The 23,826-nt window shown below is 44.6% G+C and overlaps 1 protein-coding gene across 8 annotated transcripts in view; it reads left to right on the top strand.

Annotated features, from left to right (window-relative positions):
• THRB (thyroid hormone receptor beta) overlaps nt 1-23,826 on the top strand; it is a 187,813-nt gene that overhangs the window by 68,513 nt on the left and 95,474 nt on the right. For all 8 annotated transcript variants that reach the window (XM_077916283.1, XM_077916287.1, XM_077916284.1 and 5 more), the window contains one exon: nt 5,401-5,438. In XM_077916283.1, coding sequence (XP_077772409.1) covers nt 5,402-5,438 — 37 coding nt within the window. In that variant the 5' untranslated portion in view covers nt 5,401. The remainder of the gene's footprint in view (nt 1-5,400; nt 5,439-23,826) is intronic.

Genomic DNA, 23,826 nt, shown 5'->3' with positions numbered 1-23,826 from the left:
GTTAACTATGGTTTGTTTAAACAAGTCAGCTTCATAGTCTATAATCGGGACATGGGTGGCGCTGTGGTCTAAACCACTGAGGCTCTTGGGCTTGCCGATCAGAAGGTCGGCGGTTCGAATCCCCATGACAGGGTGAGCTCCTGTTGCTCGGTCCCTGCTCCTGCCAACCTAGCAGTTCGAAAGCACGCCAGTGCAAGTAGATAAATAGGTACCACGGCGGCGGAAAGATGAATAGCATTTCCATGCGCTCTGGTTTCCGTCATGGTGTCCCGTTGCACCAGAAGCGGTTTAGTCATGGTGGCCACATGACTCGGAAAGCTGTCTGTGGACAAATGCCGGCTCCCTCAGCCTGAAAGCGAGATGAGCACAGCAACCCCATATCCGCCTTTGACTGGACTTAACCATCCAGGGGTCCTTTATTTTTTACCTTTTACCATAGCTTATAGTATGAAGTTGGCTGGTTTCAAACAAGCCATAGTTAACATTGACCATGCTATGTCAGGTTCTGTAACGCAACAAGCGGTTAAGCATAGTGGAAGCAAAACACTTCCAAAATCCTCATGGCGGTGCCAGAGGAGGAGAGATGGGGGGGGGGGAGGAGTGTGTGAACCTAAGGTTTGTTCTTGTGATACTAAACTCTGGTTTTGTGTGATGTCCAAACCAGACTAATATGAAAACAGACCTCATAGCAAATTCTCAAGGTGTGGTATGAACCTTCCGTACCTTTCAAATGAAGCTACAGATGTGAACCAAATGGAAGCTTAACTGTTAACCCCTATGCTTTAAAAAACAAACAGCAGAAATATTTCTATTGTTATCAATGCAGTCATTGCTTTGATAATTAAACAAATATTTTGATTTTTTTAAAATAATAAAAAAACTCTACACTTTTCCAGGGTCAAATCATACAGGCTAAGCAGTTAACATTATGCATAATCAGCATTGGCTTGAAACGTATGCAACTGTTGAATAAAATAAAATTTAAGGGAAGATTTAAAAACAACAACAACATGGGCATTCTATCATTCTTCTTTATCAGTCTAATTTGGTTCCATTTTGGCTGGCAAAATGTAGACTGTTAAATTCTCTGAAGCTGAGATTTGGAAACTATAGCCGATTTCAAACCGTCTTACCAGGCCCCCCCCCCCCCCCAGTTTGGTGCAGTTTTGACACTTTGCTTGTTTCTCTGAAAGAAGAGCTTTGGGGTGTTCGAAAAGGAAGTACCAGTCGTTTTTTGTTTTTGTTTTGCCAAAAGAAAAAACTTAGGAAAGTCTTTTGTCCTTCGGGATGTTTGTGTATCCTTTCCTTGTTGCGTAGATACAAGAGCGCGTGTGTAACACCCTTCAATGCTAATGAAATCAACATGGATAAATAATGACTACACTTTCTTTAAGGGAGAGAACAGTGCTTTAAAACACATGTCTGCGCACGTTATCCGCATCAGTTATGTATGTCTGCTTATATACCGAAAATTGCCCCCCCAAAAGAGAGGCATTAATTAGCCCACACAGAAAGCATATGAGGCAAGGCTACTCTCCCCCTTTTTATTAAATATCTTTGTGGTGGATCCAGAGAGCCCTTTCTTGGCTGTGAGCTTGCTTATGTGAAATCGAAGTTCTTTAATTGGCTGCAGCAAACGAAGGGCTTTTAGAATAACAACAACACCCCCCCCCCCCCCGGTAAAAGATGCTTTGGATTGTTTCAAGAACGTGGCGTTCTGGACAACTTACCAAAATTGTTTAAGCTAGGAAATCCTTCAAGCCTGCACTTACTGCATTTAGGATTGCCAATAGACCATTTAACAAACAAACAAAAAGAGCCCTGTGCCCTTTTATTTACTTTTTCTGGCTTGTTTCTTTGTAAAGTGAGGGAGTCGAGCTACCTTTCCCCCTTTCGCTTTAAATATAAATTTCTTGTATTTTGCCGTGCAAAGTGACGCATTTGCAACAAGAGGCTGTTTTGGGACAGGGCGCACAGAGTGGCTCAGTTAAGATGCAGTCATAAAACCATGGTTTGTTGTAATAAGGACAGGCAGGTGAGCGCCTTGAGTTTGTATGCTCACCTCCATCCCTGGTATGTGGGGAAGGAGTTTAAGGTTTCCTTTCGCAGTTTTGACCAAACCTCCTTACATCCAATTATGAGAAACCGTAGTTTGTTCCAATTATAGGTAGTTTCTTCAAAGTAGGATTAGTCTGAAGTTTATTATTATCTTGGTGTGCAAATGACCTGTGCTTTAAGCATCAAGAGAAGTATAGTGTCCTGATCGAGGGCAGTAAGAGTCCTGATCTATTCTGCCTTAGTGAGACCACACCTGGAATATTCTGTCCAGATCCAGGCACCAAAATTTAAGAAGAATATTGACAAGCTGGAACATGTGCCGAGGAGGGCAGCCAAGATGGTCAACGGTCTGGAAACTAAGCCTTATGAGGAACAGTTGAGGGAGTTGGGTATGTTTAGCCTGGAGAAGAGGAGATATGATAGTCACCTTCAGATATCTAAAGGACTGTCACATGGAAGAAGGAGCAATCTTGTTTTCTTCTGCTCCAGAGGCTAGGACCCGAACCAGTGGCTTCAAGTTGCATGTCGAGGTCCCCAAGCCACCCTCAAATAAAACACAATTCACACAGAATTTTAGTTTAAGGTTTTTGGCATAATTTTGGCCACAACTTTATTAAAATACAAAAAAAATGTGAGTGGTTGCTTAGGCATTGGTTGTGAGTATCTGTCCCCGCCCAGGGACAGACTGACATCCGCACGCCTGCGAAAGTCAGAAAGGGAAAACAATTTGGGGAGAAAATGGAGCTGGGTGCCAGGCCCTCACCTCACCCCAAATGCTCCCAGGGGTTCTTGCGTGGCCCTAGCCCCTTAACAGGGGTTCGGACAAGAGCACGGCGAGCCCCTGGATTCCTTTAACAGAATACCCTTGCAGCAGCAGCATTGGAGGGGCAGGCACAGCCAACCACATCCCCTCCACCAAATAAAAATTAACCAATGCCTAACCGCAACATTACAAGTTGTGACGATTTGCTACGCAGTAGGCAAAAACCAAATGGCAACAGCCAATCAGCCAAATGGACAAAATTCCTACCAGGCCCCTGCCCCAAAAGCAGACGACCCCCTAACAGGCATATCAAGGTCAATGCGAACAACCCTAAATATAGGGAGAGTAGGTGGGTGATCCGATGCGCGCAGCGAAAAGAGGAAGCGCAACGCTGCGCGCAGGGAATATAAAGCTAATAGACTGTCAATCAGGAATAGCAACATTAAAATTTCCCCAACAACATAGAGGAGCCCAATCGCAAATGTGGCCATCTAATCTTACCCGCCCAGCAACAGAGGGATGACTTGCTAGGCCCCACCGCAACACGTGCTCTCCGTGAAGGAGAACAAGCTTTACAAGAAAGGAGAGTTCAACTAAACCTCAGGAATAACTTTATGGCAGTAAGAGCTGTTGGAAAGTGGAACAGATTTCCAGGAGAGGTGGTCCTTGGAGGTTTTTAAGCAGAGGTTGTAAGGCTGCCTGTCATGTTGAGATTCCTGCATTGCAGAGGGTTGTACTACATGACCCTTGGGATCCCTTCTGTGATTTGTTCAAAAGGATGAAATCTCCTTCACCTCATAAGTGGGGGAGCCCATGAACCCATGTTTTTGCTTGAAGGATCCTCATTACATCTGAACCAGAGATTATCGTGGTTCTAACTCTTTGACATAGCTCTTACACTTGTTCCCCGCCTACACTCAGGGGAGGAGGAAATGAAAGTCCCATCTGTGCTGTGGAAGAAGTGACTGAAGATGGCGAGTGGTGAGGGCAGGGATATTTTTGTTGGTGGTTTAACTCTGCAAAGGGTCATCTCTAAGTATAATATAGTCAACTGAAAGGGAATCTTCCTTTTATTCAAGTGTGTGTGTGTGTGTGTGTGTGTGTGTGTGTGTGTGTGTGTGTGTTCTCTACGGTTCATTAACACCCACAGCCAGACCAGATTACATTAAAATTCAGCATGCATCACAAAGAAGTAAGGGGGGGGGGAAACCTTAGCAAACCACAGTTCCCAGGATGAGTTTTAAACCGGGTGGATTTGATTTAAATCACGATTTAAATCACTAGTCAGTAAGACTTGATTTAAATCTTTCTTTCTTTCTTTTACAGAAAGACATTCCTGCTGGTACCATCTTAATATTTGCAACCAGATGAAGGTTTCATTTTTGGATTAATAAATTTTCAGAGTAGTTTTTACAGTTATATCAAAAATTCTGGATTTGGTTATACTATTAGAAATACACAGACAGATAATTATGAAAATATTGTGAGGTTTAATAAGTTCACTGTTTATATTTGGACAACCTTTCTGCTGTACTTTATTGGAAGGAGAAAAATAATCATTTCCTTAATAACAATTTAAACAATTTGCTTAAGTAAAACAATAGCATTATAGCTTATGTATCCTTGTTTGTTAACTGATGTGGTTAAACTATTTTTTTTAAAAAAAACTTAGACTGAGTTTTAGCACACATGAAAAATCTTTATTTCCTAATGAATAGTCTTTTAACTATAATGTAACTTAAATAGAAAACTATCTTTAGAAAGATTATTTTCCTCTAAAAGCATTTTATTTTAAAAATCCAATTTAAATAAAAAAATTGATTTAAAATTTAAAAAACCCCGATTTATTTATTTTTTAAATCCATTTTTAAAAAAATAATTGATTTTTATCCACCCTGGTCTTAAATTGGAATAAAAGTGCTTTAAATGTGTATGTGGCTTTTGATTCTAGCGCGCTTTTACATGTTGTGGATTTTTATTTTTATTTTTTTAAAAACCCTGAGCTTCCCATGCATTTTGTTTTCAGGAATAGTTACTATCACATTGGGAACTGTGACAAAAGTCTCTTTGTCAGGTGCTCTTCTGTTCCTTAACGTTCACTGTTCAGAAGCATGAGAAAGCCCGTGAAAATCATGGGGTGAGCTTGGAAACCTTTGGGTTACCATTTGAAGTCTTTCATAATGCTTTCAAGTGCTCCTTTGGTTGAACCTCATTATCTAGATTTGTATCAAGACTAGAGCCAAAACACCTATCAAACATGGCTTCCATGTGGACAAGTAAGCGGGATGACCCTCATTCTTTAGCTTTTTAATGAGATCCATTTATGAGTATCCAAGGCAGAAATCAAAAACTGAATAATCTGACTGTGCTGAATGAAGAAGATTGTGCTGACTGATCTTTTGTCAAAGATCAGTTTCACCTTCTTTATTAAAAAACCCCCTGAGGTTTCTGAATATTCACAGCAAAAGCATGTCTATGTTTCTTAAACGTGGTGTATTAAAAACTCGTTCTTGCTGAAAGCCTGCAAGCACATTTAAATATATAATCATTACTAACATTTTTTTCTGTTCTCTCCACAGCATGCAAGAGATCCCGGTACTTCAGCTTTCTGATCAAAGTAAGTGACGATGAACAAAAGCCCTAAGTGGGAGGAAATGTGCTGTCTGAAATACTGTACACTCCGATTGGGAGGGCAGGAGATGCAAGAAGCAAATGAAAATAATTATCTTTGTATCTTCTTAGCATAGACCTTCTAAAGAAGAAGAACTCTCTGGGAGGTGGCAGAATTAGACTAAGATGCAAAAGGGCCACCTACCCCAAGGCCAGCCCTGCCATTAGGCAAGGTGAAGTGGCTGCCACAGGCAGCGTGGAGCACTGGGAAAGTACTGTAGAACAATGTATCCTTAACGTAGCCTGTTGGTCTTGGATGTAGTGGAGGGTGCTGCCAATTAATTGGCAGTATGGTTGACTTTTATGGTCATGAAATGAGATGGGGGGCTGCCGCCGCCATCTTGTCCTTTGTTTATTTATTCATACCCCGCCCTTCCTACCGAATGGGGAAGCCAAACCAGCTCACAACGTGCAACAATGCCAAAAGGGTCTCTGGAACATTTGACGCATATAAAATCCACAGTTCCAAATACAGTGGTACCTTGGTTCTCAAACTTAATCCGTTCCGGAGACCGTTTGACTCTCGAAACCGTTCGAAAACCAAGGCGCGGCTTCCGATTAACTGCAGGAGCTTCCAAAAAAGTTTGCAAACTGGAACACTTACTTCCGGGTTTGCGGTGTTCAGGAGCCGATTTGTTCGACAACTAAGCCGTTCAAGAACCAAGGTACCACTGTATGAAAATAAAGCAGCAGCTGTTAATATCCAGGGTGCAGCAAAATGACTTGGGACAGACCCGCCTCGCCCACAACCTGGAGAGAGAACGCATCTGGCATCAAAGATCATGTGACGTGTCGGCCACAGTTAAAATAAGGTTTCAGACTATGAAATGTGTCCTCTTCAATGCTCAATAAATCTGGATTTTGGCATAGTTGGGGAGGGGGCTTTGCGAAGGCGAGTGTGCTGGCTAAAGGAAGCTGTTGTGCTTCCTCTTGGGTCTTCCTGTGCCTGTAGATTTAGCACGGAAAGAATTCATGCCGCTGCTGAATACTTATGGCAGGCGAGCGAGCGGATCTGAGACATGTGACGCTGAAAATAGTGTTCAGCTCTATGTGCATGTTTGCACAAGGGCAAAAACTTGACATTTCAGTAGCATACCCTTTAAGGTTTAGAATCGACTTGCCATTGTGCTACTTCCCAGGAGAAATGCTTGGAACTGGAAGCCTGGTCCAGGTATTTAAAAAGTCTATAGGCACAGCTCAGGGCTCCTCTGCTACTGAAAGAAATATGGGGGGTTGTCAGTTCCTGGCACCCGCTTTCCTAGTTAACTCAAGACTGGAGACACAGTGGTAGAAGGAAAGGGAGTGTACAATGGTTTGGGGAGAGAAACATGAAGTGGGTGTAGGATCTAGGCAGAGCAATGGAACCAAGTGGTGGAGGAGAAGCAGGTCAATGGTTGTAAGTCAGAGGAGGTGTACCGGCGAGTACAGAAGATCAGAGAAGTTCAACAGGAGAGGAAGGACCATAAGACCACAAGTTTTACATGCAGAAGGTCCTGATATCTATTGGGAGGGCAGAGAAAGATTCCTGCTTGAAGCCCTGGAAAACCACTGCCAATCATAGATGGAGAACTTGAGGTTCTCCAGATGTTGATGGACCAGGGCTTCCATCAGCCTCAGCCAACATGGCCAATGGTCATGGATCAGGAGTATCCATTGGCAGACCTCAGGCTTTCAAATTTCTGTGGTCCCCTCTGTGACACTAAAACGCTTCGCACACGCACCCCTGTGCCCTTCTCCATAGCATTGCTGTGGTGCCCCCTGCAGCAGACGCTACCCTGAAACCACCTTTGGGTGGACCACAGGTTCCCTATCCTTGATTTAGACAATGCTGAGCTAGATGCATCGAAGGTCTGACTCAGTGTAACTCCCAAACCTGAGAGATGGTGAGTCACGCACTAAATTTTCATTGCCAGTGTGCAGAATACTTAAAACTTGAGCTGGCAGAGAAGAGAACAATTACAATAGGAAATGCCTGTTTTCAGGTTTTGTTAAGGAGGGTGGATTAATGACAAGAGCACTATACTCCTGAGGAGAAAAGATTCTTGAAAATAACAAGAACTGTTCAGTCCCTCAGGCAAATCAGCACCACACCTCCTGGAATGGGAAGCTGGCATGTTGCGTTTGATGGAATCCAGCTCAAGTGCTTTGTCGTGTCGGCTTTTTTTCATCCAACACAATTTTATATAGAATTAGGTTATGGCTTCAAGAAATCAGAAGTGGTTGTTCAGGGATAAATCTACATCTACTTCTGCCAGCCATTACATCTCTCGCCAGAGTGGTGCATGATCTCCTGCTTGGACTACTGCAATGCGCTCTAGGTGGGGCTACCTTTGAAGGTGACCTGGAAACTACAACTAATTCAGAAGGTGGCAGCTAGACTTGTGACTGGGAACGGCCGACAAGACCACATAATACTGCTCCTGAAAGACCTACATTGGCTCCCAGTACATTTCCGAGCACAATTCAAAGTGTTGGTGCAGACCTTTAAAGCCCTAAACAGACTAGGCCTACTATGCCTGAAGGAGCGTCTCCACCCCCATCATTCAGCCTGGACACTGAGGTCCAGCTCTGAGGGCCTTCTGGCAGTTTCCTCACTGCAAGAAGTGAGGTTACAGGGAACCAGGCAGAGGGCCTTCTCAGTAGTGGCACCCTCCCTGTGGAATGCCCTCCCACCAGATGTCAAGGAAATAAATATCTGACTTTTAGAAGACATCTGAAGGCAGCCCGGTTTAGAGAAGTTTTTAACGTTTGAAGTTTTATTCTGTTTTTAATGTTCTGTTAGAAGCCGTCCAGAGTGGCTGTGGAAACCCAGCCAGATGGGCGGGGTGCAAATCATCATCATCATCATCAGTTTGGGTGTCCTGAGGCCCTGCATAGTTCTAACATTAATGCACAGGTGGGAGGGGGCTGCCTGTAATGTAGCCAGAGACAGCCAATAAATCAAATTTGGCTATTAGAGAATGGGCTTTGCCCCTAAAAGAGGCCCTTTTTGACACGGGCCAAAATGTCCTTTTTATTGCCTAGTGCAGGGATGGAGAACCCGCAGCATTTCAGATGTTATTGAACTCTCGTTCCCATCAGCTCCATTTAGGCCTGGCATGACAGGGATAACTTGTATTTTTGGCAGCAGTTGACCTATCAGAGCACCAGATGTCTGTACAGTACTCTTAGCAGCAAGAATAAGTGTACAATTCTGATAGTATAATTGCAAAGAATATTTCCTTGCATGAAATGAGAGAGGAAATGTGGTGTTTTGTTCTGTTTTGTTTATCCTCCCCTCTGTCTCTTATTATCCATCATCCTACCTAAAAAAAATATCTTCCGGATAAAACTTGGAGAAGGTTGATTGGTGGTATGATCTTCAAAGCATGGCACCAATTAAGCCTTATCCGCTTTCTGGACTTCCCAGTAGCAGAGGCAGAGAGCCAGTGTGGTGTGGTGGTTAAGAACGGTGGACTCGTAATCTGGTGAACCGGGTTCGCGTCTCCGCTCCCCTACATGCAGCTGCTGGGTGACCTTGGGCCAGTCACACTTCTGTGAAGTCTCTCAGCCCCACTCACCTCACAGAGTTTTTGTTGTGGGGGAGGAAGGGAAAGGAGAATGTTAGCCACTTTGAGACTCCTTCAGGAGTGATAAAGCAGGATATCAAATTCAAACTCTTCAAATCCAAGAAACAGTCCTGCAAGCAGGAAGCACCTTAGAAGCCAATGAGGGGAATGAAGCTCTGGAAAAATCACTCATTGTCATTGTAACTGTACAATTTAATGAATGCAGCAATGATGATAATTTGAAGCACTCTCCACTTCCACGAACTATTTACTCAGGGACAGTTCTGTTGGGTTTGGTTGCATTTGGATGGGAGCATATGGTACCTGTGTAATATTTGCTCTGTTTATTGGAAGCCAATAGATGGCTGCTACCCAGCAGCAAAACGTACGATCCTCCATCAGATTGTGCTTCACTCTCAGCTGATTCACAGCTATTCTCCCCCAACCCCCCCACCTCTCAGTCATTAAATCTTTGCACCTCCTACTAGCCAAAGGATGTCACGTTGCAAGAGCAGGAAAGAGAGTACGCCAAGCCCTCAAGGAGCATTAATGCATTTTTGTTAAAGGCTACCCATATGTTGCCAAGCGATAGTTCTTTTCATAGTAGTCAGAGCAACCATACTCGTGATGACACAGTGACAAACACATATCGATTTTCAGAGTTATATTTCTTGATGAGAAATTCTTAAAAAGTAACTTCCCCTTTGTTTAAACCAATTCATGAACCAAGAACTTATACATTGACCACTAATAACGAACCATATGTTGTAGATATTACTCCACGTTTATTATGCTATTTTTGTGATGTACAAATGACATGAGAAAACATGGTACAGTGGAACCTCGGAAGCCGAACGCCTGTAAACTCAAAATATTTCGGTTCCCAAACACTCGGAAACCGGAAGTGATTGTTGCGGTTTTCAAATGATTTTTGGAAGCCGAACGTCCGGCGCCGCGCCTTGGAAGTCGAACGTTTTGGAAGTTGAACAGACTTCCAGAACAGATTACATTCGACTTCCAAGGTACTTCTGTATACTTACTTGTATAACATTATTCTTGTTTATAAAACCCAATAAAAAGTTATTCCAAAAAAAGGAATAGCAAATAAAAGTGCTTTACAGTTCCTATAGGCTGCCTTGTGAAGAAGGAAGTATTTAACCTGGGGGGCAGGATATTATGGGGAATTTTTTTTTAACATGGGGGGAATATTATTATTAATAACATCAGTATCCAGCCCTTTTTCCAATGTGGTGAGGGTCTTATGAATGGATGGATTTACCCCAGTTGATGTCCCTGTGATTGTCCCATGAATAAGGATTTGACTTTGGATCTCCCAAAGATTTCAAGGGGAGGAGGAGCCAAAAGTTGCTGGCCTTCTGACAGAGAGCCATAGATGTCAACGTTTACCTTTTTTTAAAGGGAAATTCCCTTATTCCGAATAGGATTCCTCGCAAGAAAAGGGAAAAGTTGACAGCTATGCAGAGAGCATGGAGAAGGCCTTCTGTCCCATCTCCCTTCTTGATGCAATGGCTGCTGATGACAGCTGAAGAAAGAGCCTGATGGAGCCTGCCTGACAGATTCCCCGTTTGTTGAGAAGATCCATAATGAAGGGCCAACCTTCCCCTGATTGTCAGATCAGCCACAGAGACCAATCTTCCTTTGTGCAAAGGGCAGCTAGAGAGCAGAAAGGAGGTGCCCTTTGACCTCTGCCATCAGCCAGAGGACCAAGGACCATTGGGAGGATGCTCCCCCTATCTGCTAGGGAGAACATCGTGGCAAGGTAGGGGCCATCCCATCCATTGGCTAGAGAAGGAACAGCAGCAGCATTTTTAGTGAGATATTGCACTTTCAGCGTTGCGAAGATGCCAAATCCCTAGCTGTTACTTCATATGTTCTATTATGATAACGAGCAGGTGCTGGATGGGAAATGAAAAGCTCTTGTGAAAACCAGGAATGTGGGTGTGGATGATTCCCTGCTTGTCCCGAGTTCACTGTTTTTAAGAAGCGTTTTGAGGAGTTATTAATGCAAAGCAGCGTAGACGTTTTGCTGCGTGTTTGCTGTGCATATTTTGACAGGTTGTATAGTCCCCATCATCACCCCACCCTCAAAATTTGACTTTCTCAGACGCAGATCTAATTTTGTGTGGACAATAATCAGCTGAGACTTCTTCAGAAACTAGCTTCTAATTCCTCCTCTTGGATCGCCTAACAATAGCTGCTGTAGGCTATGCAAAGCATTTTCTCTTCTTGGTGGCTGATGGGATTGGCCGAGCTATGAACTTCGTTTTGTTAGCAGGCTTAGGCTGTGGAGCTGTGAGGCAGCTGTGCACGAGGCACTTGCTTCTGGGGTTTATGTTGTGATTATTTATTTGCAACTTGGTGGGGCTCTGTGTGTGTGTGTGTGTGTGTGTGTGTGTGTGTGTGTGTGTGTGTTGCAGCTCTCTGAGTATTTCAGAGGCTAAAGAAATGTGTCACACAACCGGTGGAAATGATGTCAGTCATGTGGAAGTGAGTTAGACTGAAATGGCTTTAGATAGCAGTTATGGAGAGACTGAAAGCTAAAGTACAGGTTTGCTGTACATTTTTGTATGCATGAATGTATATGCATAGTTAGAACATACTGTACATGCATGTACATGTGTGTGTGTGTTGTCGGTGCTTTTTTCTTAAAAATCTCATTTTGACTCAAGAAAATCACCATTTTATAGTTCAAATTGGGGAAAATAAATACAGTAAATGGACAAAAGTACAAAGATTCACAAAATGTTTAGGGGTATGCATACCCCTGCGTCCCCCCAGAAAAAAAGCACTGCATATTGTTACAGATTTTTTGGGAGGGTGACACCCCCTCCCCAAACCCTAGAAAATAATTTTGATTATTCAGAGTATTGAAGAGAAGACTGAAGGTCAGTGGAAAAGAACAAGCCAAGTTTTCTTCCAAGACAAGGCCTCGCCTGGGGTAGAGGCCTTCACATGACAGAAGGTGTTGTTGATGGTCAATCTAAGAGGAATCTCGGGCCTGGGAAGATAGAGGTTGCCATGGTGATGGGATGTGCTGTTTTAGGTGACAGGGAAATAGAGTTTTTAGAGCAACGTGCGCTGCGAAAAAGAAGGGAGAACAAAGACTGGGGTCCATCTTGGGCAGGCTGGCTACAGGACCAACTGTTTTATATTGGATATGTGATTATTAAGGGAATGGGGACACTTTAATTGTGCTCACTTAAAAAAACTCTGTGAACTTTTGGGCTACGCATCAGGTCTGCTCCTGCATGCTTCCTAGATGCAGATCAGCTTTATGGTGGTAATATTATATTATATATGTGTGCGCGCAAAAGTTGTTTGATGTGAGTCTTTGGAAACTAGAAAGTCCTTGGTTGTGCTGGTGTCAATCACGCAAAACAAGGGACAAAATATTTTTCTGTTAAGTATCCTGAGATGAGTTTCCTTCTGGTAAACATGTTTTCTGATCACTAGTATCTCTGGATTTCTCTATCGACAGCTTAGTTCACTTCTTGCCTTCCTAAAACACTGTTGAATAGTTTAAGCTTAGCCAATGGAGGGATCAAAATTATGTCTAGCCCAACTTTGAAGACAAGGCGGGGAGGAATATAGCTATAGCCATTCGTTTTTCTGATTCCTGGCATGATATGAAAATTTCCTCCTTACCTCTTGCCAGCCAGCTGCTTCCTTTCCCTTTCCCTTCTCATTGAAGTCTTGCTAAGACAGATAAACGCATGTGTAGCACTTAGCCCTTTGGCTCTGTGTTCTTAAAATAATAATAGTCAATTTTGCTTTGTTATTTATTTCATTTAGAAGAGGCAAGTGAGCTTGTTCCTGAAACTTGACATTCCGGTTACTGAACCACATGAGTATCCAAATTAGCATCAGATTGTAAGATTTGCACAGAGAGGTCCTAGGGGAGAGTCTAGCATAGGCCAAAGAATACAAGATAATTTTCAAGCATCGCTACAGTTTAAATATTTGAGAGCCAGTATGGTGCCTGTTGTCTTTGCCCATGGAGTTTTCTTGGCAGGGATACTGGAGTGGCTTGCTGGTTCCTGCTCCATGGAGTTTTAGGTTCACCATGGAGTTTTAGGTTCCAATAGTATACCAGCATGAGTTTGACCAAACTGCGGGAGGTAGTGGAAGACAGGAGTGCCTTGCGTGCTCTGGTCCATGGGGTCACAAAGAGTCGGACACGACTAAACGACTAAACAACAACAACATGGTGCCATGGTTAGAGGGTTGGACTAGTGGCAGGGTTCAACCCCCTGATCAGCTATGAAGGGTGATTTTTGGACAGCCAAATTCTCTTAGGCTCACCTCCTGATAGATCAGTTGTTAGGGCATGAGATTCTTCTCACTCTACAATTTCATGATTTTATGATTCCATGATTTTATGATTCTATACTTTGCAGGGTTGTTCTGAGGGTAAAACGAGAAGAAACAGGCTGTGTATACCACCTTGAGGAAAGTTGGGATGTGACTGTAAAGACTCTCCTCCCTGAAGAGAGGGGAGTGGTTGTGGGCGGGAGCCCGAGCTCCGCCCCTGGCCGGGGGCCTTAGCCCCGCCCCTCCTCACCTGGCTGGCGCCCACGCCCACCGGAGGCAGCCAACCAGGTGTCTCCGGGGGGCGTGTTTAGCAGCTTAATGCTGCGGCTCCAGCTCCGCCTCCTCCTCAGTCGTCGTCGTCCTGCAGCGAGTCACCCACCCTCCACTCCCATTTAGCTCAGGGTCTAGGTTTTTTGGCCTTGCTATGGACCTTAGGTTGGTCGCCCCGGTTGTCTGGGGGGCCTGGTAGGAATTTTTCCATTTGGCATTAGGCTTTTTGGTTTTTTTGCCTACCTCGTAGCAATCGTCACAACTTTTGTGGTATTGGTGGGTAGGTTAGGCATTGGATTCATGTGTGTCAAGGGCTAGGTGTGGCCATCGCCTATGCTATCTACCGTGGGTTATTCCGTTAAAGGAATCTGGCGGTCGTGTATTCCGTCCGATGCCTGCTTGGCGGGAGGCCATGGCACGACCCTCGGTGACATCAGGGGGTGAGCCTATAGTTGGATTGGCATCAACAGGCTCCACCTACTGTTGAATAAACCCACCTCCTATAGTCATCCAATGCCTAAGCCAATACCTTTTTCACTGCTGTAATCAATAAAGTTGTGGCCTTTTCTTACCCATTAACCTTATATCACGTGTCCTTGTGTGTTTATTTCACATAGCGGGGGTCGGGCCCTCGATCCACAATAAACAATTTCTTGCAAGAAACCTATAAACTATGGACAATGTATATTCATGTGGCTTCAACCCTGCATGTACATTTGTTTGACACTCTTGGTTCTGCTGAATTTCCCAGACTATCTGTGCATAGTTTTATTAGAGGTGTATGGGGCAACCCAGCCAGATGGGCAGGTTACAAGTAATAAAATTGTTGTAGTTATTATTATGCATGTCACCTACATTTTAAATACGTTTCGGAGGAAACACATTGCCTGTCTTAGTTGTGTAACGTCTGGAGCTACTTTTTGTAAGAGATCATCAAGTGAAACTAAGAATGCATTTAAAAGACTTTCTCAGATCATACAGTATCAGTATTATGTCTTACTCATGTTTCAACCTTTGACACCTTTAGTTGGTTTCCTTGTGTTATCTTTAGAAGCAACACTTTTTTACCCGAAGCTCTGTATGTATGTATGTATGTATGTATGTGTGGTTCTTCTGTGAGGGTAATTTCTTTTACAAAAAAAAACCCAAGCTACTGCAGTGACTCATCTAAAGTGCAAAGGGGCAATTATTTCTGTGTGCATTATTATGCCTGATTTGCTTTCTATTTTTAAACAACATGCTTCTGCGGTGAACAAGTCCATACTCAAAAAAGCAAAAGCAAAATTCAAACAGATCGTCTGCTGTAGCTGAAAAAGGTAAAGGAAATAACACGAGCCGAGAACAACATTTACAGCGTAAGCCTTGGTCCACTGCCTGAGTCTAGTACCCCTGCAACCTAGCAATACAGGAGAGATTTCAGGGATTACGTTCAGATTAAATGCCAACGAGAGCCGAGTCCTGGCAAGATGCCATTGAGGTCACATGAGGATAATCAGAAATTTTCATAGTTTAAACTGAAATGTCTTCAGTGTGGTTGGGCCCCCAGTGCCAATGATTTGGGTTAAGATTCCTAGATCCTTCCTGTGTGCATCATTGTTCATTTACCAAAAAACAAAGTAATAACAACAACAACAACAACAACAACAACAACCCTTATCCTGTTGTATCAATACATTGTAGGTCCCTTTGTGTCAGTCTTTCCCTTAAAACTCTACTTACAAGGAATTACACCTATAATATAAATTAAAGGCTGTGTTGCTCATTTTGAAGTTTTTCAGAAGTGAAACCACAGTATTGCTGCACTTGTGTTACTCAAGACAGTGTCATTTTAAACTGAAGCAGAGTGAAGGCTTTAAAAGTTGGGGTGTACATATCCCATGGAGGGTAGTCTTCAGTATATTGCTAAAGTAAATGTATGAAGCTATTTTATCCACATCAGAATCATCTGTTCCAAGTGGCTTTGGCTCTTTGATATCTTAGGTGGGTTTCCCCCCTCCACTCCAGTCCTGAAATCCTTCTAACTGGAACTGTACGAGATGGAATTTGTGACCTGTATGGAAAACATTTCCTCTCCCTGAGCTATAGCCCTTTGGCTCTCCCGTGGTTTTTGGCTCTCCCGTATTCAGCAGGCAACAACAACAACAACTATTATTGTTATTGTTATTGTTATTTATACCCCACCCATCTGGCTGGGTCTCCCCAGCCACTCTGGGCGGCTCCCAACGGAATACCCTTTACAGACAGAATAGGAAATGGAATTATATAAAATGAACGAATGGGTGCCCTGCGCTTGGTCTTAAACTGACCATATATAATGGGACTGAAGCTCAAGTAAGGGTTGCGATAGTCGAGTTTGCTAGGGCTGCTGTGCCGTCATTTTTAGACAATAAAAGAGATGTTTTTTATATTAATATTTTCTTGAAAAGTTCTCAATGATAAAGAAATAAAGCGACGCAAAGAAAAAGGCCGCTACCACTGTGAAAGGCCACTACCACTGGGTTGGCAGTGGTTATGGCCTTTCGCAGAAGGACCTTGGCTCCAGAGAGAGAAAGGCCTCTCCATCGTAGGCCAGCCTGTTGGGGAATTCCCTTGGTTGGCTGCAAGGGGAGGCAGAATAGCCTGCCATCCACTGGAATTCAGATTGGCCAAAGTGGGTGGGGCTTAGGTGACCAACCAGAGTAGTCTTTGCTATCAGCCAGTTATAAAGGTTGGCTATGCCCAGGCATCTTGAGACAGCATCTTGAGAAGTAGAGACGTCACCTTGCCAACAAAGGTCCGTATAGTTAAAGCCATGGTTTTCCCAGTAGTGATGTATGGAAGTGAGAGCTGGACCATAAAGAAGGCTGATCGCCGAAGAATTGATGCTTTTGAATTATGGTGCTGGAGAAGACTCTTGAGAGTCCCATGGACTGCAAGAAGATCAAACACATCCATTCTTAAGGAAATCAGCCCTGAGTGCTCACTGGAAGGACAGATCGTGAAGCTGAGGCTCCAGTACTTTGGCCACCTCATGAGAAGAGAAGACTCCCTGGAGAAGACACTGATGCTGAGAAAGATGGAGGGCACAAGGAGAAGGGGACGACAGAGGACGAGATGGTTGGATAGTGTTTTCGAGGTTACCAGCATGAGATTGACCAAACTGCGGGAGGTAGTGGAGGACAGAGGTGCCTGGCGTGCTCTGGTCCATGGGGTCACGAAGAGTCGGACACGACTAAACGACTAAACAACAACAACAAATGCCCAGGTTCGGGAACTGTTTCCCTCTATATGCAATGCAGTAGTTGTTTGCAGTTGATTGTAAAGATGACATATCAGTGCTGTACGGCCTCTTTCATAAAACTTCTTTTAATACTTTATATCTTTTGTCTCCTTGCCTTGTAACTGCCTCTCACCTCACATTTATTCTCACAGCAACTCTAGAGGTGGCTTAAGGGCTGAGAGACAATGACTTGCTCAAGGTCACTCTCAAAACAGTCCTCTTCCTCAGAGACCTTTAGTTAGCTGGGTTTTTTTGTTTTTTTAAATGAATAACAGAGAATATGAAGGTTTGGGTAATGTGTGAAAAATGACAGTTTATACTTACAATGTAATAGAAAGACCTGTTCACAGAAGCAATGCTGTGTAGCATTGACTTCAACTGCGAATAATGCAATCCCAAGTGGAAGCAGTTTACGAATGTTAAATATATATATTCTTCGGTAAGGGAGATAGCACACTGAATTGAAGACATACCTATGCTACCTCAAGTTATTTTCTTCAAGGTTTTTGCCTTTTATTCGGAGGGTCGTGGCCAGTGGCATAGCGTGGTTTGCTGGTGCTTGCGGTAGGGTTGCGCGCCAGCAGGGGCAGGGCATGGAGGGTAAATGGAGCCCGCCATGCCAGCCCAGGCCTCACCACCACGACCCCCCATTGGAACCAAGCGGGGGCAGCAGAAGAAGTTACTTTAACTCAGTGCTATGTTGGCTACAACCACATACCGTATTTTTCGCCCTATAGGACGCAATTTTCCCCCTCCAAAAATGAAGGGGAAATGTGTCTGGGGCGAATGCAGGCTTTCGCTGAAGCCTGGAGAGCGAGAGGGGTCAGTGTGCACCGACCCCTCTCGCTCTCCAGGCTTCAGGAAGCTCTCCGCAAGCCTTGGGAGCCCGCGGGAGTTCCTGTCATGCTCCCTAGGCTTGCGGATAGCAGCCTGCATCTTGAAGCCTGGGGCACGCTGCACAGCGCACCCCGGGCTTCGGTTTCCCCGACCTGGTTTGGAGGCTGGCGGCGGGGAGAAGAGTGCTTCTCCCTGCCGTCAGCCCCACAAGCTTGGGGGACAGCGGGGAGGCGCAGCGCCACCATCCCGCTGTTCCCCGACCTGGTTTGGGCTTCAGGCAGATATCCGCAAGGCGTGGGAGCCCGGCGGGAAGTTGCGCCAGTCTCCCAAGGCTTGCGGATAGCTGCCTGTTCTGGGGGCTGGGGTCAGGGGAAGCTCGGGCTTCCCCCGACCCAGCCCCATGCCTTGGGGGGGAAATAATTTTTTTCTTTATCCCCCCCCCCCCAAAACAAACAAACTAGGTGCGTCCTATGGGGCGAAAAATACGGTAATTCATTCTTTCGTGCTTCCATCAGGGGAAGGACTAATTTTTGTTCTGTCATATTTCTTTACTAAGTACCTGGTGGCCTTCTTTTACTCAGTTGCTGTAAACATAATGTACTTACTCCTAATGTTTTTTTTATTTTAATTCCTCAATCAACTCCACCCCAATATTCTACTTTAAAAGTTCCCCAGGTGTCCCCGTATTTGAAATAATTTACAAATATATCTGCCGTATGGCTTTCTAGCATTTTACAGATCTTTCTGAAGTTGACAATATTTTTTGCTTCCTTTCTACCAAGCAGCATGAAACAATTAAATGAAGGAAACTATGAGTCAGGATCATTTCACTTTTTAAAAGGAAAGCTGACGCCCATATTTCAGAACTCTGTGGCTGCTGAGAAAATGAGTGGACACAGATATTTTCACATCTGTCTGAAGATAGTGATTTGAGTTCAGCTGGAGTAGGGATGAGACTATTTTATCAGCATGTGCAAATTCACTGTTGACACCAAATTATATGGAACATCCATGGCTCATCCCAAGTTAAACACTTACTCATACCTTGGGTTTCAATAGAAGACTTAAGCACTCCCATTGAAATAAAATGATTTTTTAAATGTTTAGCTCTGGCCATATTAAACTATGGGGCACTCTATAATCCATGGGCATTATTCAACCAGGTTTTACTCAAGAGTGAAATTACTGAAACTATTGAAATTAATGTTTATTAATTTTAATGGGTCAACTCTGAATAAAACATATTTGAATACCACCCTATGTACTTTAGTTATGCTAATTTGTGAATGCAAGTATTCACAGGACTATGGATACAATGCAAAGTTCTCATTCAGTTCCATGTCTAACTTTCATTTCACAAATATTTGTTCTACTTGTCAAGTTGTTATGTCATCTTGTTGCTCACATTTGAGCATTACCTATTTTTTGGAAGTTTGTGTACAAAATTAAGGTGTTTTTTCAGTGATGACTATTCATTATCGGCCCTGGAAATACTTTTACTAGTGTTGCAGATTATATAAAAGTACCTGGTTTAATTCCTCAAGATCAAACTAATCACAGGATGAAAGAGGAAAATATTGTTTTACACAAAGATTGTTACTGCAATGGGAATATGATCAATCACGTATCAGTGTCTGATAGCAAGCTAAAAATATTGGCGTATAATATGCATAAGGTAAATCACACCTTGGCCTGTTTGAATGGTTTTATCCGTAAGTGAAATCTAAAGCGCAATATTGTTTTCCTTGCATAATTTACATCTTTTTGCATCTGTTCTGCAACTTTTTAGTGTGCTCCCAAATTTATTTCAATGATTAATGGAACTTCTCTGGTCAATTTCAGGTCTCTTGAATCCTAACCTATAGTTGCAAACTGAATATTACATATATTAGACTACACTTTACGCAGTTAGGGTGAGGTGGGTGAAAGCTACTTGTATACCAGTGTGGCTAATTTCACTAGGATACAGTAACTTAGCTCATTTAATCACCACAGATGGCAAAAGCCAGCCCATTTTCAGACCCCATGGCATGGACTATAGAGTAAAGTTTTCTAGTTTACTTTCGGAAGGAAAAAAAAAAGACAAACACACTGTGCCATGCTAATGCACGTTCACTATTGTGCTGCAAAATATGACAGACCAAATAGCACATGTAGGTGGAGGAACGGATAAACAGATTTGGCAGATTATTTTAGTCTGTTGTGCTTCTAAAGATGTTTAGCCCGTATACTATATTCAGCCATAACTCCCAAACTGTTTGGGAAACAAATTAAGCTGAAGACAGATGACAGTGTTTCTTCCAGAATATCAAAGACAGTATGAAAGCATGCGAATCTTGCCACTTTCTCAGTTTTCAAATCTTGAGAATGAGTATCGTGTGAGGAGAGGTGAGGGAAACCTTTCAAACTCTGTTTGATGAGAGAGGATCGAAGAACAAATAGAAACGTAAATACAGTGGTGCCTCGCAAGACGAAATTAATTCGTTCCGCAAGTTTTTTCTTCTTGTGAGTTTTTCGTCTTGCGATGCACGGTTTCCCATAGGAATGCATTGAAAATCAATTAATGCGTTCCTATGGAGACCGCCTTCAGACCAGGTCCAGGGACAGTCTGTCCCCCGACCTCTTCTGAAGGCTGGGGGGGGGGGGGACAAGGGCTTTTCTTCCCACCCACCCCCCAGCATTTTTAAAAACCCCGGGACAGCGGAGGGCTTCTCCGCTGTCCGGGGCGATCTTAAAATGCTGGCAGGCGGCATTTTAAAATCGCCCCGGGACAGCGGAGGACTTCTCCACTGTCCGGGGCGATTTAAAAGCCCCTGGGAAGGCAGGCAGGGGGGACAAAGACTTTTGCCCCCCGCCAGCCTTCAGAAGAGGTCCAGGACCTCTTCTGAAGGCGGGCGGGGGGCGAAAGTCTTTGCTCCCCCCGCCTGCCTTCAAAAGCCGTCGGGGACAGGAAAGCCAGGAGAAGCGCGCGCGGCTTCTGCCGGTTTTGCGGGAGGTGGGGGAATTCCCCCACCTCCCAGAAAAGCCAGGAAAGCCCTGCGCAGTGTCTCCCGGCAAGGAGAGGCTGCGCGGGGCTAAAGGGGAAGGCAAAACAGCGAGCGGGATCCATCCCGCTCGCTGCCTTGCCTTCTTCCATAGCTGCGCGCAACCCCTCCGCAAGGAGAGGCTGCACGGGGCTAAAGGGGAAGGCAAAACAGCGAGCGGGATCCATCCCGCTCGCTGCCTTGCCTTCTTCCATAGCTGCGCGCAACCCCTCCGCAAGGAGAGGCTGCACGTTTCTCCGCTCTCCCGGGAAGGCAGGCAGGGGGGAGCAAAGACTTTCGCCCCCCGCCCGCCTTCAGAAGAGGTCCAGGACCTCTTCTGAAGGCAGGCGGGGGGCGAAAGTCTTTGCTACCCCCCCGCCTGCCTTCAAAAGCCCTCCGGGACAGCGGAGAACAGGAAGGCAGGCAGGGGGGAAAACAAAGACTTTCGCCCCCCGCCTGCCTTCAGAAGACCTCCAGGACCTCTTCTGAAGGCGGGAGGGGGGCAAAAGTCTTTGCTCCCCCCGCCTGCCTTCAAAAGCCCTCCAGCACAGCGGAGAAACGCGCCGCCCGGGGCGATTTTAAACCCGCTGTCCCGGGTTTTTTTAAATGCTGCTGGGCGGCAGCGCTGCCACCCGGCAGCATTTTAAAATCGCCCCGGACAGCGGAGAAGTCCCCCGCTGTCCCGGGGTTTTTAAAAAACATCTCCGCCCCACGCCAGGCTTCGGAGCAGCCTTCCGAAGCCTGGCGGCGGGAGGAGGTCCGAGGACAGTGGGGAAGACGCGCTGCGCTTCCCCGCTGTCCCGGAGATTTCCCTATGGGCTTTCGTCTTGCGAAGGAAGCCCATAGGGAAATTCGTTTTGCGAAGCGCCTCCAAAACGGAAAACCCTTTCGTCTAGCGGGTTTTCCGTCTTGCGAGGCGTTCGTCTTGCGGGGCACCACTGTATCAATGGAAGTTATTATTCTGCTGCCAGCCAAATACCTAGAGCCAGTGTGGTGTAGTGGTTAAGAGCGGTAGTCTCGTAATCTGGGGAACCGTGTTCGCTTCCCTGCTCCTCCACATGCAGCTGCTGGGTGACCTTGGGCTAGTCACACTTCTCTGAAGTCTCTCAGCCCCACTCACTTCACAGAGTGTTTGTTGTGGGGGAGGAAGGGAAAAGGAGAATGTTAGCCGCTTTGAGACTCCTTAGGGTAGTGATAAAGCGGGATATCAAATCCAAACTCTTCTTCTATAACCTGTCTCTGATCCGATATCAGTAGCAAAGAGCTGCACCCAGGGAGAAATCCAGACACTGTTGCACCCGCAGCCCTGCTAAGCATGGCGGCCAAGGCTGGGAGGACAAGCATATCACTGTGGAAACCTGGAATTAGTGCAGTGACTGGGCTTGGATTGGACCCGATGCCACCACATAATCATAGAATCAAGAGAGTTGAAAGGGATCCCCAACGGTTATTGAGTAGTCCAGCTTTCCTGCAATGTAGGAATAATTATTCACTTCTGCTCAATTCAACTTCGAGAACAGCAGAAGCAGCTGAGGAGAGAGGAATTCCAGGGTATATATGGCCGTCGAGACCATATAACACCGGTCCTGAAAGACCTACATTGGCTCTCAGTACGTTTATGACCACAATTCAAAGTGTTGGTGTTGACCTTTAAAGCCCTAAACAGCCTCTGTCCTGTATACCTGAAGGAGTGTCTCCACCCCCATCGTTCAGCCCAGACACTGAGGTCCAGCTCCGAGGGCCTTCTGGCGGTTCTCTCCTTGCGAGAAGTGAGGTTACAGGGAACCAGGCAAGAGGGTCTTTTTGGCAGTGGCACCCACCCTGTGGAACGCCCTCCCGTCAGATGTCAAGGAAATAAACAACTATCTGACTTTTAGAAGACGTTTGAAGACAGCCCTGTTTAGGGAAGTTTTTAATGGTTGATGTTTTATTGTATTTTTAGTATTCTGATGGGAGCTACCCAGGGTGGCTGGGGAATCCCTGCCAGATGGGTAGGATATAAATATATTATTATTATTATTATTATTATTATTATTATTATTATTATCATTATTATTATTATTATTTGGATTGTAGAGCTAGAAGAGACTCCTGAGGGTCACTTAATCCAACCCTCTTCAATGCAGGAATCTTGCCTACAGGAAAAATCTCATTTGTCTCAATGGGATGGTTCCTTTCTTACCACAGGGCTAATTGCAGCACAGGGAGAAGGAAATCATCATCTAGATGCAGCTGGAGATGAAAGGTTGAGCCTTCTTCCCTTGTGTGTCTAGTACAAGTCAGCCTCCCAATGCCTGTAATTAAAGAAAGAAAAAACTCCTGGCGTGCTTCCTGGCTTTTTCAATTAAAGTAATGCCTAGTTTGGCCCTGGGTGGGATACGATGCTCTTTAAGATAGCAGTAGCATTGGCAGATAGAACAGCCTGGGAAAACACCCTTTGGAAAACAGTGTGCCCCTTACTCATTTCATGGTGCAAACTGTCCCCTGATCCTTGGATGAAGGGCGGCATATAAATTTAATAAATAAAATAAATTTCCTGTGGCAGGAGAGTATAAACCTCTCTGGTTCAATGGAAGATTGTACTAGGCACTTACACAAATGAACAACATTGGAGGAACATCTGAAGAGAGCATCTTCAGGGCAAAAAAAGCTCTATCCTAACTACGGATGCATTTTAGCCAACTAGGTTTGAATTCAAATGATCAGGAAACACATGGTAGACATATGAGGAGAACAAGTGACTGTGGATCTTTTGTCTGTGTAAAACTTACGGGAGGCAGGCTTTGTACCATAGTAGGTTGAGGACTACAATTCTCATTATCCCTTTCTATTGACCATGCTGACTGCAGCTGAGAACTACAGTCCACAACATCTGGAGGCTGCCATTTTGGCAGGAAGCTATACCTTTAGTTATCTCCAAGAAGGACAGGACTCTCTGGAAAGAAGTTGGAACATTCCCTGAGCTGTTTAGGAAAGGAGTGTGGTGAGTGAGTCTAAACATTGGGATTTTGCTAGATAATACATTTTCTTCTTTTTAGACAGCATGAGTTTTGCTATGCCACATGT

This window comes from Podarcis muralis, chromosome 12 (assembly GCF_964188315.1).
Source record: "Podarcis muralis chromosome 12, rPodMur119.hap1.1, whole genome shotgun sequence".
NCBI classification, from domain to species: domain Eukaryota; kingdom Metazoa; phylum Chordata; class Lepidosauria; order Squamata; family Lacertidae; genus Podarcis; species Podarcis muralis.
Note: the sequence above shows the minus strand (reverse complement) of the source record. Positions and strands in the feature narration are given on the sequence as shown.